Genomic DNA, 13,782 nt, shown 5'->3' on the forward strand with positions numbered 1-13,782 from the left:
TAAATTATTTGTAATTCTTTTGCATGGGAGAGGGTTGGGGGTGTAGCTCAGTGGTACAGTAGAGTACATGCTTAACATGCAAAAAACCCTGAGTTTAATCTCTCACCCTTCACAAAACTCAACTCAAAATGGATCAAGGACCTCGGAATCAGATCAGAGACCCTGCATCTTATAGAAGAAAAAGTAGGTCCAAATCTTCACCTTGTTGGCTTAGGACCAGACTTCCTTAACAGGACTCCCATAGCACAAGAAATAAAAGCAAGAATCAACAACTGGGATAGATTCAAACTAAATAGCTTTCTCTCAGCAAAGGAAACTATCAGTAATGTGAAGAGAGAGCCTACAGAGTGGTAGAATATCTTTGCCACTCATACTTCAGATAGAGCACTAATTTCCAGAATCTATACAGAACTCAAAAAACTCTACACCAAGAATACAAATAATCCAATCAACAAATGGGCTAAGGAAATGAACATACACTTCACAGAAGAAGATGTACAAGCAATCAACAGATATATGAAAAAATGTTCAACATCTCTAGTAATAAGAGAAATGCAAATCAAAACTACCCTAAGATTCCATCTCACCCCAATTAGAATGGCGATTATCAAGAACACAAGCAACAATAGGTGTCGGCGAGGATGTGGGGAAAAAGGTACACTCATACATTGCTGGTGAGGTTGCAAATTAGTGCAGCCACTCTGGAAAGCAGTATGGAGATTCCTCAGAAAGTTTGTAATGGAACCACCATTTGACCCAGCTATCCCACTCCTTGGCCTATACCCAAAGGACTTAAAATCAGCATACTACAGAGATCAGCCACATCAATGTTCATAGCTGCTCAATTCACCATAGCCAGATTGTGGAACCAACCTAGATGCCCTTCAGTTGAAACCAACCTAGATGCCCTTCAGTTGATGAATGGATAAAGAAACTGTGGCATATATATATATATATATATATATATATATATATATATACACACACACACAATGGAATATTACTCCTCCATGAAGAATGATAAAATTATGGCATTTGCTGGTAAATGGATGGAATTGAAGAATATCATGCTAAGTGAGATAAGCCAATCTCAAAAAACTACAGGAAGAATGATCTCGCTGATAAGCGGATGAGGACATATAATGGGGGGTGGGAGGGGTTAGCATTTGGTTAGGGTTTGGTTTAGGGTTAGGGATAAGGAGGGTGGTAAGAATGGAGGAAGGAAGGGCTGTATAAAGGGAAAAGAGGGGTGGGAGGGGTGGGGGGGAAGGGAAAAAAATAACAGAATGAATCAAACAACATTACCCTATGTAAATTTATGATTACACAAATGGTATGCCTTGACTCCATATACAAATAGAGAAACAACATGTATCCCATTTGTTTACAATAAAAAAAGTAAAACAAAACAAAACAAAACAAAAAACCCTGAGTTTAATCCCCAGCATCAAAAGAAAAAAACAAAAACAAAAAAGAGCTAGTTCAACTAAATTATTTCTTGTACTTAGGTATGAACATCTCAAATTTTTTTCCTTAAAAAATGATTATTGATACTTAAATACTTATGCAGGAAGCATACAAAGCAAGAACAAATAGATTTACCCATAATTCCACCTCTAATCATCAATAAAGCATTTATCATTTTTTTTCCAGTCTTCACTACTTGAAGTAGCTTTTAAAAGAATTTTTTTGGCAAAGATTTTTTTGTTTGTTTTTGGTATTGGGGAATTGAACTGGGGGGGGGGGTGGCACTTTACCACTAAGTTACATATACCCCCAGTCCATTTTATTTTTATTTTGAGACAGGGTCTTGCCAAATTGCTGAGGTTGGGCCTTGAACTTGAGATCCTTCTAAGTGGCTAGGATTACAGTTGAACACCACTGGGCTGGAAAGTAACTATTTTTATTCAACACTTGCTTGAAAAGGTTCATATCAACAAATTTTATCTTTGAATATGGCAAATGGTGGATTCATATAAAAATGGCTGATCTTGGTGGCATTCCTAAACAAAATTCAGAATATAAAATATCTACCAGTAGATAATTTATGAGCTTTTTAGACTCTTTATTTAAAATAGTATAAATAAGATTTGAAGAAACTTGGGACTTGTTAAAAACTCAGGCAATGATCTAGGTATCAAATCTCCAACTTAACTGGCGCATTTAGACTCATGGAACTTTTTCTTTTTGAAGAAATTTTTTTTTTTTTTTTTTTTAGTAAAAATACTATATTTATTAAATATTTTTACAGTTCATTTAGATGTATGTACAGAACTATTTCTGCATAAGTTATATTCCAGACATCCAATTCAGGTAATTGCTTCTTGAGTAAGACAAAGGACGACAGTCTCAACATGATAGAATTTATTAATTTTGTAAAGGTGATACACACTTATGATACAAAATCAAGCAATAAGGTACAAAGTAAAATCCAAAAATTCTGTTATCTAGATCCATTATTAACTTCAGTCTACAAAAGCTCTTTTTGCATACACACATATATATATAAATTTATAAGAAGTCTCATTTAATACATGCCTGTTACTAAATAGTTACTAAATGTAATAGAATTGTTAAATTCTGTTAGGTAAGTGTTTAACAGAAATGTTACTAAATTTAACTACTTTGTTACTAATTTTTTTGGTGGGGGGAATTGAACTCAGGCACTCAAACACTAAGCCACATCTCCAGTCCTATTTTATATTTTATTTAGAGACAGGGTCTCATCGAGTTGCTTAGCAACTTGCTTTTGCTGAGGCTGACTTTGAATTCAAGATCCTCCTGCCTCAGCCTCCCGAGCTGCTGGGATTACAGGCCTGCACTACTGCGCCTAGCCTTTGTTACTAAATTTAACAGAAGAAAATGAAGCTGAAAAAAAATGAAGGAATCACCAAACTTGACTTGAATGTTCTTTGCTAAGATATATTAATTCCTATAAATACTTTTCAAGTTTTGCAAAAAAGATGAAAAGCATTAGGAGGTTGAGGGTCTTCACAATTAACTCCTTTTCCTCCCTGTTCTTGGGGGTCAAACCCAGATCTTATACATGCTACGTAAGTACCCTACTACATCTCCAGCCCTATAATTAACTCTTAAAAAGTAATTAAGCCAGGTATGCTGGTACAGGGCCTTAATATCATCTACTTGGGAGGTTGAGGTAGGTAGCAAGTTCAAGGCCAGCCTTGACAACTTAGGGAGATCCCATCAAAATAAAAATTAAGAAGGGCTGGGATGTTGACATTCCATGCATGTCAACAATCACTACAACATATGTCACTTACATGGACACAGTAACAAAGGATTTTATACATCTGTACCTAAAAATCCTCTTTAAGGTGGCCTTCCACAGTCATTTAGAAGTTTTTATTAAGCATTAAATTCTAAGTTCCTTAGGGTCTCACTAAGTTGCTGAGGCTGGTTTTGAACTCACAATCCTCCTGCCTCAGCCTCCTGAGACACTGAGACACTGGGGTTACAGACTTGCAGCACTGTGCCGGGCCTTTTTTTAAAATGTTTGGGACACAAAGCCCTCCAAATAATAGAATATTTGTTAATTTTTTATTTTGACTTTGCCTTTCTTCCTGTGTAGTGAGTACTTTTACTTATTTATTTATTTATTTACTTAGGTACTGGGGATTGAACCCAGGGGTGCTTTACCACTGAGTCACATCCTCAGGCCTTTGTATTTTTCATTTTGAAACAGGTCCTCACTAAGTTGCTGAGGCTGGCCTTGAACCTGTAATCTTCCTGCCTCAGCCTCCCAGATCACTGGGATTACAAGTGTGCACCATTGCGGCATGCAGTACTATGACTCATTTTGGAGATCATTAAATAAATTCTAGACTAAGTAGTTCATCTGATCTGTAGCCTGGGTATAGCACAGTGATTTAACATTTTAAAATGATGGTTTAATTTCTCCACCAATGAAGGCAATGTGGAATAAAGGGTTAATTATACTTGTTTGTGGATTTTAATCCTGACAATTTATATTGGGTTAATTAAATAATTGTATTTTTGTGGCTTTAACTCTCCACTAAAAACTAGGTATAACCAATGTGGATGAACTACTCAGCTTTACTATGTGCAAACAAGGGTTGAAAAAGTTGACAAAGAAGTTACAAACATGTCAACACAAATATGCACACAAAACACAAGAACCATATGGTATGTTCATTTCTGTCTTCCTTCCAGAGTGCCTCACAATACACAGATGGAGCAAGATAAAAAAAAAAAAAATGTTGAATTGATGAAGACTTCTCAATTTGCACTGTTCCTACCCCAGTAGCCTTTGAATAGTCTGATACCTAAGAATAAGTCAATTTCTTTGTAATGATCTTTAAAAGATGCTCTAAATTCTTTGGTTATATTGAAATGTAGCAAATATTGCTCTTAATAAACCACTGCTTACAGTTTGGAAATCATTTTCTTACAAAGCCTTTATTTGTGTGTGTGTGTGTGTGTGTGTGTGTGTGTGTGTGTGTGTGTGTGTAACAGGATTTGACCTGTAACTGTTACTGAGAATTTTCTTCAAGGAGTTCAAAGCATTTTACAGGGATCATCTCATTTATCCTCCGAAAGTAAGGCAGAGGTATTATCTCCACTGTAGACTAAGAACACTAAAAGGCCAAGATAGGTGGGGTTTTTTGTTGTTGTTTTGCTAAGATCAAAAAGTCTAGGGCAAAGCCAGATTCCGGTCTGACCTTGTTACATGATTCTTCTGTAACACAATGCTGCAGATTCCCCTGGTCTCTTTTTGGCTATGCTAGATGAATCATTTTCAGAATTGAATTTTCATTCATTCCTGCTCCATGAAAATGGGTATTAAGATGTCCATTAAGTCCTTCTATCAAATATTGATTGGGGGTACAGAGTCATCTTCCTCCACTCTTCCAGGTCTTACTGTGTAACCCAGTGCTACCTCATAGAAAAATAACTCAGGGAAAAAAAAAAAAAAAAAAAAAAAAACAGACAAACCCAATAACTTGGGTCACAAATGCAAGTCATATGTATAATTTTAAAATTTCTAGCATTTACATTAAATTATATTGTATTTAGCCCAATATGTCTGAAATATTAACACTTTACTATATAATAAATATAAAATTATTAATGCTATTTCGCATTCTTTCTCTTGTATAAGTCTTCAAAATCTGGTTTGTATTTCATGCACTTAGAGCACACTTCAATTTGAACTAGTCACATTTCAAATGCTCAGTAGCCATGTGTGATCAGAGAGGACTGCTTTGAACAGGACAGGTCTGGAACTAGGTCTCAGTAGATCTCTCTTCAGACTGATGCCATGTGAATGGAATTGGTGATACAGGAATGGGATCCTGAGTGACCTTGGGTGATCAACTTGCACTTGGGTTGGGTCTAATAAGAAGCCCTAGCTCTGCCATTTCCGGATCTAGTAGATTGCAACCTCCCAAAATGTGTCTAATGATACAAGTTCACTGCTAGGACCTTGGTTCACATCCTCTGTGAGAACTCCAGTAACTGCAATGGAACCTGCCAAATTCTAGGGCTGCAGTTTCCTGGGGCTCGGGTATGTGGCCTGCCAAGAGAAAGTATCACCTGGGGAAAAGAAATATTCTGAGAGGGGACCAACTATGCGCTGCTTGAGGGCAGGGGCTCCAACTTGATGCTTCCTGAAGGCGGGGGCTCCCTTATGGTCGTGGATGGGGCCTTTCAGCGAGCCTCAGAACGAGCTTGACTGAATGCATGTGCTTCCACTAAGTGCTCCCGGCGGCCCTGGGGATGGGGATACCAGAGCCCCGGCCAGCACCCCGAAGTAGCTCCACCGCCGCAGGTGTGAGGGGCGGGTCTAGGCCTCAGCCCGCGCCGCCCCATGTGACCCGGCCCGACATGGTGTCGCCTCCTCCCGGGGCGGCGGCGGTGGCTCGGCCTCGGCTCTGCGTTGGGCCGGCCCCGCGGCCGCTCATGGGCAGCCAGGGCCGCTCGGGGATCCCCGGCAACAGCGGGCCGGGCGAGGGCGGGGAGACGAGGGAACTGCAGGAAGCGAGGGTCGTGCGGGGGAAGCGAAGGAAGGGGAAGGGAAAAGCGGGAGCAGGGCAAGGCGGAAGAGGAAGCGGGCTGGAAGGGAAGCCCGGGCTGCAGAAGGCGCAGGAGGCAGCGGGGTCGGGGACGGAGGCAGAAGCTGGGGCAGGCCCGGGACAGGACTCAGAGGCAGGCGGAAGCGTGGAGGAAGAGGCGAGAAGCATCGTGAAGGGAGATGAGGGGAGCGTAGGGGCCGGGAAGGAGGCACAAGGAAGACATGATGGGAAAGAGGAGGAACGGAGAGTCAGGACTGGACGGCGGGAGGATGCCAGGCCGGGAAAAGCACAGGGACAAGGGGGTCAGGCTTGGGGCGGCATCGCAGGGACAGGGGCGGCCATGGCGGCGGCGGCCGAGGAGGAAGCGGCGGCTCGGGAGCCCGCTGCCCGGCCGGCTGCGGGGCCAGCGCTCTGGCGCCTGCCGGAGGAGCTGCTGCTGCTCATCTGCTCCTACCTGGACATGCGGGCCCTCGGCCGCCTGGCGCAGGTGTGCCGCTGGCTGCGGCGCTTCACCAGCTGCGACCTGCTCTGGCGCCGGATAGCGCGGGCCTCGCTCAACTCCGGCTTCACGCGGCTCGGCACCGACCTGTAAGCGTCCGCTCGCCGCCCGCTCCCCGCCCCGGGCCGGCCAGCATCCCGGGAAAGGGCGGGGCGCCGCGGCCTGGTCGGCCCGGGGCCGTGTCGCACCCCGAATTCCGAGGCCCAGACCCGGCCTCCGTCGAGACCCCTCCCCGAACACCTTCGGGGATCCAGTGTCTCTCCTGTCCAAGGTCCTCACCGAGGAAGTCCCCCCAAGAGTATCCCTCAGTTAGCACCCTCCCCATAGGGCGCTCTTTGCAATTACCCATCTTAAGCACTCGCGTCAGCTTTTAATTGTGGCTTCCGCGGACCTTGACTGCCCGGGTTCCTCAGCCTAGGGCACCTAGGACCGGTGGCCCGTCACGCTTTGGACGACTTCTCCAGTCCAGGTCGAGGACCCAGGTCCCCTAAGTGGTCTATTAAAATGGTTTTGTGGATGTTCATCTTCCCCACTCTCTTCTAAAGGTAGTTAGGTTTCAGGACTCAGATACTATTTATTAGAAAGCACTTAGTTACACTGTCAACATATGACTTGATACAGGCAGAAGGACCCAAAAAAGGGTGCTTGCTTGAGGCAGGAGGCTGGATTAGGACACGGCCTAGGTATTGTGGTTTGGCCTGTTTGGGTAGCATCTGAGACTTGAAAATGAAAAACTTTACTGAATAGTTAAACTGTTAAATATAGGAAGGGGAAAAAAATGTATGGAATTGGAGTAAAAGCTTTCAGATTGTACTTACTCTATACAATTATAGTAGAATAACGTTAAAGAAAGTTTTTAAAAAACATAACCAATTCCATTTAAATTTTTTCAGTTGCACCTCCCCCATAGTGTCTATCTTACTGATCCTAACAGGATAGGTGCCTAATGAATAATTTAATGCATTTTTGGGTAACAGCTTTATTGAGGTGCCACACACCATACCATACATTTGTCATTTCGAATTAGTTTCTTAGAATAAATATCTCAGGATAGGCATTATTGGATCAAAGGTTATGACTTGCAAAGGCATTGGACCAAGTTACAGTATACCAACAAAGAATGACTAAATCAATTTCATGTGAGAATTTAAAAAAAAAACTTCTGTGTTTATATGACGGTATGTCCAATTTGATATTTTGTATCTCTTTTAATCACTGGCAAGGATAAATATCTTCCCACTTGTTTGTTTCACATGTGAGGTTGTCTCTTCTAATCTAACTTTTTGACAATTTATTATTGGGGTCTTGATGTTTTTCTTATAAATTTTGAGTCTGGATCACAAATATTAAACTCTAGTCTATCATCTTTGGTGCAAAAATTTTTTTCCAGACAATTCTTTTTACTTTACTGGTTTTGTCTTAGAGAAGTTTTATACATTATTAGAATCTGCCATTCTTATGATTTTTTTCTTTTTTTTCCCCCCGAAATTGAAAATTTGTAATTCTGCACAGACCTGATAAATCCTTTTGATTTCCCACTGGCTTTCTTATAACTTGATTTTTAAGTAGTTAACACTTTGATTTCATCAGTATCACTTTTGTTTTGGTGCAAGAAGTGAATTCAGCTTACTTTCCCTTCCCCCACAAATAGTTCTTTAGTTGTCACTGCATCCTATATTAACTTTTCTCTCTCTGTTTTGGAAAATTTACTTTGGCATTTATTAAGTTTGCATGTGTGTCTACATATATATGTATGCAGGTATATTTGATTTATATGTGAATCCTCTGTTTTTTTCTCATATTTTTCCATTTCCATACCACTTTAAATATTGTTGCTTTTTTGATGGAGTCTTATATCTGTTATATTATACTTGTTGAATTTATGTGTGTGTCACATCTTCATATCTACTCAATTCCTCATCCCCCCCCAAAAAAATTCTGTGCCTTTTCAAGTATTTTTGCAGATTTTCACTATAAAGTTCTTGCATATCTGTTGTTATTCTTGGGTTTCTAAGATCTTATACATTTGATTTTTGTTGCAAATGCCGTCTCTTTTTTCAGTGTGTTTCTAGCAGAGTATGATTGATATACAGGATTACTATAAATTTTGAACCTGATCATTTTGCTTAACTCTTTCTGTTCTATTATGATCTTGTTGATGATAATTATCCCTTGGGGGTTTTTTAGGCAGGGGCATCTTGTCAAAAATAGTTCCCCCCCATCCTTTCTTATCATAGTAACCTTTTTTTGGGCGGGTACTGGGGAATGAACTCAGGGGCATTTGACCACTGGATCACATACTGAGCCCTATTTTCTATTTTGTTTAGAGACAGGTTCTCACTGAGTTGCTTAGGGTCTTACCATTGCTGAGGCTGGCTTTGAACTCTCGATCCTCCTGCCTTAGCCTCCCAAGTCTCTGGGATTACAGGCATGCGCCACTGCACCTGGTCTAGAGTGACTTTTTCAAAGAATATTATCAGTTGACCTACGAGAGAAGTTAGTTAAAATGACTGGAACCCAAGCTAACCAACCAAAGCAAAGTTTGGCTTTCTGTTGCACCTTACAGAGACTGAATGAAGGAAGGAATTGGTGTTTATTTTCCTTTCAAATGTTCTATAAGAGACTTAGGAGGAATAAGTCTGTGTTCTGATAATGGGAATAATATCAAAATGAAAATGAAAACAAGTTTATAGTGTAAGGTGCTTTGAGACTACCAGATCTCATTATGACTTTGCTGGTTTTTAGACATGTGTGTTTTGATTTCTTGCCTGTGTCCTAGCATGAGGTATCACCTGCCTTCCAGGGAGCTTGTTTTGCTACAGCACTTGATAAAGAGCAGGGTCACTGCTCGTTTTTCTGGGTTGCGGGGAGAAGTTATGTGTGTTACAGCAGGTGGAGAGGGTGTTTGCCAGTGTGGTCTGCTTCTGGACAGCTGCAGACTTAATGAACCACTAAGAGAGGTGATTGCCATCCCTGGAGAGAGAAGGCTTGCACCCCAATCCTCTTAGGACATCATGGAACCTTGGCCCAAAGTACAGCAAGAGTACAACTATGTGGATAGTGCAGGGATGCTACTAATTTACTGCCCAAAGATGAAGACGTAAGATGGTTTTATAAATATAGCACAAAACCTAATTTTTATCAGAAGCCACAAAACCTCACTGGATCTGAGTTTTATCATCTATAAGGAATGGGAATAACATTACCCAGTAAAATGAGGCTTCAGTGTCACGTGCTGGCTAGCATCATGTTCACATAATAGGCACTCAATAAATTGTTGTAAAACAGAACTTTTTTATTTGCTTGGCTTCTCCTATAGTCAGTCTGTGTATGGCAAAAATGGGGATGGTTATGGTTTGGAGGTGCTGCCTAAAAATCTCACTCTCCTTAGTTTCTCTCACCTGCCCTAAATGTTTTCACAAATGTAACAGCCCAATCTGTGCCCTGTGCTCACTGCTTAAGAGCCTCCTGATTCTCAGAACACAAACTGCTAAGGTTTACTGACCTTCCGGCCCAGGGCAAGCCCTGTTCAGTTTGACTCTTCTAACTGATCATAGCTTTGTTGAGTAAGATGAACTGCTTTGGTTCCTTGTGATTTGTTAATGGTCTTATACTTGTGCTTGAAGGCATTTGGGCCACTTTAAAACCACAAACAAATAATTTGCTTCCCTTTAGGCCTCTTGCCCAAACAGTGAACGCTAATAGGTATCCTGAGCATTTTTTTTTTAAAGGGGACACAGATATGAGTGAGTCAGTCATCTGATTTAAAATCAGCTTTGTTTGAAGGCTTTATGAAGCCTGAGGGAATAGAAAGATCTTGAATATAATAAATAAAAAGCAATGTTTCATTCAATAATCTTTTAAGTTATCCCCAAAGAGTAGAAGTAAAACTAGCCTACTTCAGTGTAGAGGGACAAAACAGTGGAATTCAACTGTCAGTATAAAATGCAGGTTGAATGCAAAAAGTAGAGGGTATGACCAATGAAGAGCAAAGGTGCTTTCTGCAAATTCTGATACTGAAAAATAAGAGTATATCTGTGCATATGTAAGGGTATGTATATGTTAAGAAAAATACTTTTGCCATTCCTGTGTTAAAGAAAATTTACTTGATCTCCTTCCTCCCTAATTAAGTGCTACACATTTTCAAATAGCAATTCTATTTTAAATACCCTGTGAGTAGTACCTGGGTGTTCTCTTGCATTTGCCTGTGATAGATTTGCCTGGAATTAACAATAGGTGTTTGAGGGTGAGGCTCCTGAGGTGTTTGCCCTGGCACGCACACTCATTCCTCCTGCGGGATCCTACAGCCTTGGAGCTCTTTGAGGCTGGGGACCAGGGGTATCTATTTCAGTGATGATTAACATCCAGAGTGGTTGAGATAGACACAGATAAGCAGTGTGTGTTTGTTTGTTTTAAAATGATTGCACCTAAGAGCATTTTTGGGGGGAGGGCACCCAGAAAGCTTAATGTTTCTTTTCTTAACTCTGAATGGAGAGGCCATTGATGACTGGTTTACACATGAAGCCTAAACTGTATTTTTCAGAGAACAATTAGCAACTCAGAGTAGCTCAGGCTTTCTCCTTGCCTTTTCTGACTTAATCAGGGAGAGTCACTTTGTCTCTGGTTCATTGAAAGACTTCATATATAGATATATTGTCTTCAACCATTTTGGAAAGACTTTATTTTTAATGGCTCTGGGAGTTAATAAAAGTAGGGTTCTGTTTACATGCTCAAAATAAAAAATGCACCTGTAGAAGCAGGAAATGGTTTAGTACAGTCATTACCTTCAAGTGGAAACTGGAAGAATGGAAGCACCTTTTCCAAGACAGCAGGAATGCAGAAGCTGCCTGTGTCCTTTTCAGTGTAGTAAAATTTCATAGTGGTGGTAGGGTATTCCTAGCTTTCAAGGCAGAAGCATGGAAAAACCCACAATCTTCACAATCAGCAATATGAATTCATATTGGAAAGGAATATTTGAAAGTATTTCAGTACTCCATAGCTTAATTTTCTGTGTCTAGAACCTTCATCTTAGGTAAAGATTGTGTTTGAGCTGCTGAAATTCAGCTGACAGGTTGCTGTGTAGGCATACAGGTTTTTTTTTTCAACATAATTTTTTAAGTGTTTGATTAGAGAAGAATTACCTTTGTGTAATAAATTAACCTTAACTGTGGTTTGACCTAGCCTTCAGTTAGTTTCTGGTCCTAATTTCTAACCATGGAACAGGGAGAAATTCAGGTAGACTTCTTGAGGCCAGGTTCTGGTATATTTTTACAGTTAAGATGAGGAAAAAAAATGGGAGGAGAAAATTGGGTTTTTAACTCTTAGTGAAAACTGACACCACCACCCCATTTACAGGGACAGATTTTTCAGACTTTTTCTCAGGTATGTTAACCATCAGAAAAGGTTGAGAATACAAAGATTTGGTTTACTTTTGAGGAAAGTCCTTTCTGTTCCGTGATCCTGCTCAGGTTTGAATGGGATTCAGATGGAATGCCAGTTGTAACCAACAGAAGCAAGATGATATGCTAATTAATATGTGTATGAATGCCAAATCATGTGAATACTCAAGTTGTATTTAAAATTGAATGTGACACTCATGAGGAAGATTTGACCTCTTACTAGAGGGTTGGCTTCCTTGTCTTAACTTACATCAGTTCTTCATTTTCTCCAAACTGTCCACACTGCCCTCCCTGGAAGTCTGGGCCACCCAATAGGCCCTTGTGCCTGCTCCTCTTTAGCACACAATTAATTGCCAGCACATTCTTTCTTTTTCACCTTCTTTTTTGGTATTTGACATGAGCTCAAATTGCTGAGAAAGGTGACAACTGTGAAATGAAGACAGGGCTTGGAGACACCTTAAAAAATACATGCAAAGGCTACTAAATGACAAGAGCAGACTGCCAGGCTCTTTCAAAACATCACCACGTCTGTTGACTTTCCATTCCTTGTCCACAGCACAAAATTGGAGGTCAAAGAATCATAGGAGTTAGAGATGGAAAAGACATTTGGGGTCAGCCAGTTCATCCCTCCGCCTTCTCCCACCCCTGATTCCAAATAATTCCTTACATTATATTTTCTCCCCCTGGCTCTTGTACAGTTTTCACGGTCTTCACTCAACCCCAGCCGTCACCTTTGGGGAATGGTGCTGTAGGTTCTACAGAGTTTCTCCTTGGCAGAGAGAGATATTGCCTCTGCCCCCAGTTGACATTCATGAACTTTGTTGGTGGTCTCAACTGAGAGGCTGAAGCTTCACTGGATGTCTCCCTCTTGCCTGGCAATGGGCTTTTCTAGACAGAGTTGAAGAGCATGTGTATGATGACACTGGGTAAGGGATAAAGGGGTACAGAGAGCCCTCCTGAATTTATTCCTAGACTTTTGTCTTTCAAGTCTCTTGCCCTGAAGGGAACTTGTGTGTGCACAGATGTGTGATATTGGGGTAGGTGGTCAGAGAAGGAACTTATATTGAACAGGAATTTGATAAGAAGCCTAACTTGGAAATTGGTGTATTAAACAGATAAATAAAAAATACCTGTTTGCAAAGAAATAAAGGAAAGGAAGAAATGGAATGTACATAAGCTGCAGTTTGAGTCAAACTGAGAACAAATGGGCCGGAGATAAATATTTTGAACTGTGGACATTATTATCGTTGTGGTTTCCCCTTACTTTAAGAAAGCACAGAAAGAGAAGTCTTATGCTCACTGGCTGCATGGTTTGGAAGAGGGAATGGTCATTTTTAGAGGCAGCTTTGGAGGGATACCCCCATCTCCCCCCTCTTGTTCCAGCAGCTGTTGGGAGCAGTCCGAAGGGGGTATTATATTTCTTCTGGTAACTCTGCCAAGAATGAGAGGAAATCCACAATCTGTGAGGTTTTTTGGGGGGATGGGGACGGGGTGGCAGGTGATGGGACAGGGAAATTAAATTGTTTTATAGTATATATGTTGAGATACTTTTCCTGGAAAGCTGTTTTCACTGAAAGGAATGATATTTCCCTTGCTCACTAACTGTAATGAGTTCCTGTCTTTAGAGAAAGGAAAAGTAGTCTGAGTACTTTTTCTTCTTACCTGTAGTTCCAATCTTGACCTCCCATTTCTTTGAATTTTTCTTTAGAAAGTTCCTATTGAAAAGATGAATCAAGATTCAGACATGGGTGGTGTGTGTTCAGAGGGGGTTCCCTCCAGAAGTGCATTGCTGGGAGAAGCTCTTCTTCATCCCTCATCTTGGCTGTAGTTT

General features: G+C 40.9%; 1 protein-coding gene across 3 annotated transcripts in view; it reads left to right on the plus strand.

Annotated features, from left to right (window-relative positions):
- Positions 1–5,860: 5,860 nt before the first annotated feature.
- Positions 5,861–13,782, plus strand: part of FBXW4 (F-box and WD repeat domain containing 4) — an 82,185-nt gene continuing 74,263 nt past the window's right edge. The window contains exon 1 of one of the 3 annotated variants that reach the window (XM_079137953.1): positions 5,861–6,641. In XM_079137953.1, the coding sequence (XP_078994079.1) occupies positions 5,866–6,641 (776 nt within the window). In that variant the 5' untranslated portion in view covers positions 5,861–5,865. The remainder of the gene's footprint in view (positions 6,642–13,782) is intronic. The other 2 variants (XM_079137952.1, XM_079137955.1) reach the window with 2 other exon arrangements.

Source organism: Sciurus vulgaris (assembly GCF_902686455.1).
Source record: "Sciurus vulgaris genome assembly, chromosome: 4".
In the NCBI taxonomy this organism is placed as follows: Eukaryota; Metazoa; Chordata; class Mammalia; order Rodentia; family Sciuridae; genus Sciurus; species Sciurus vulgaris.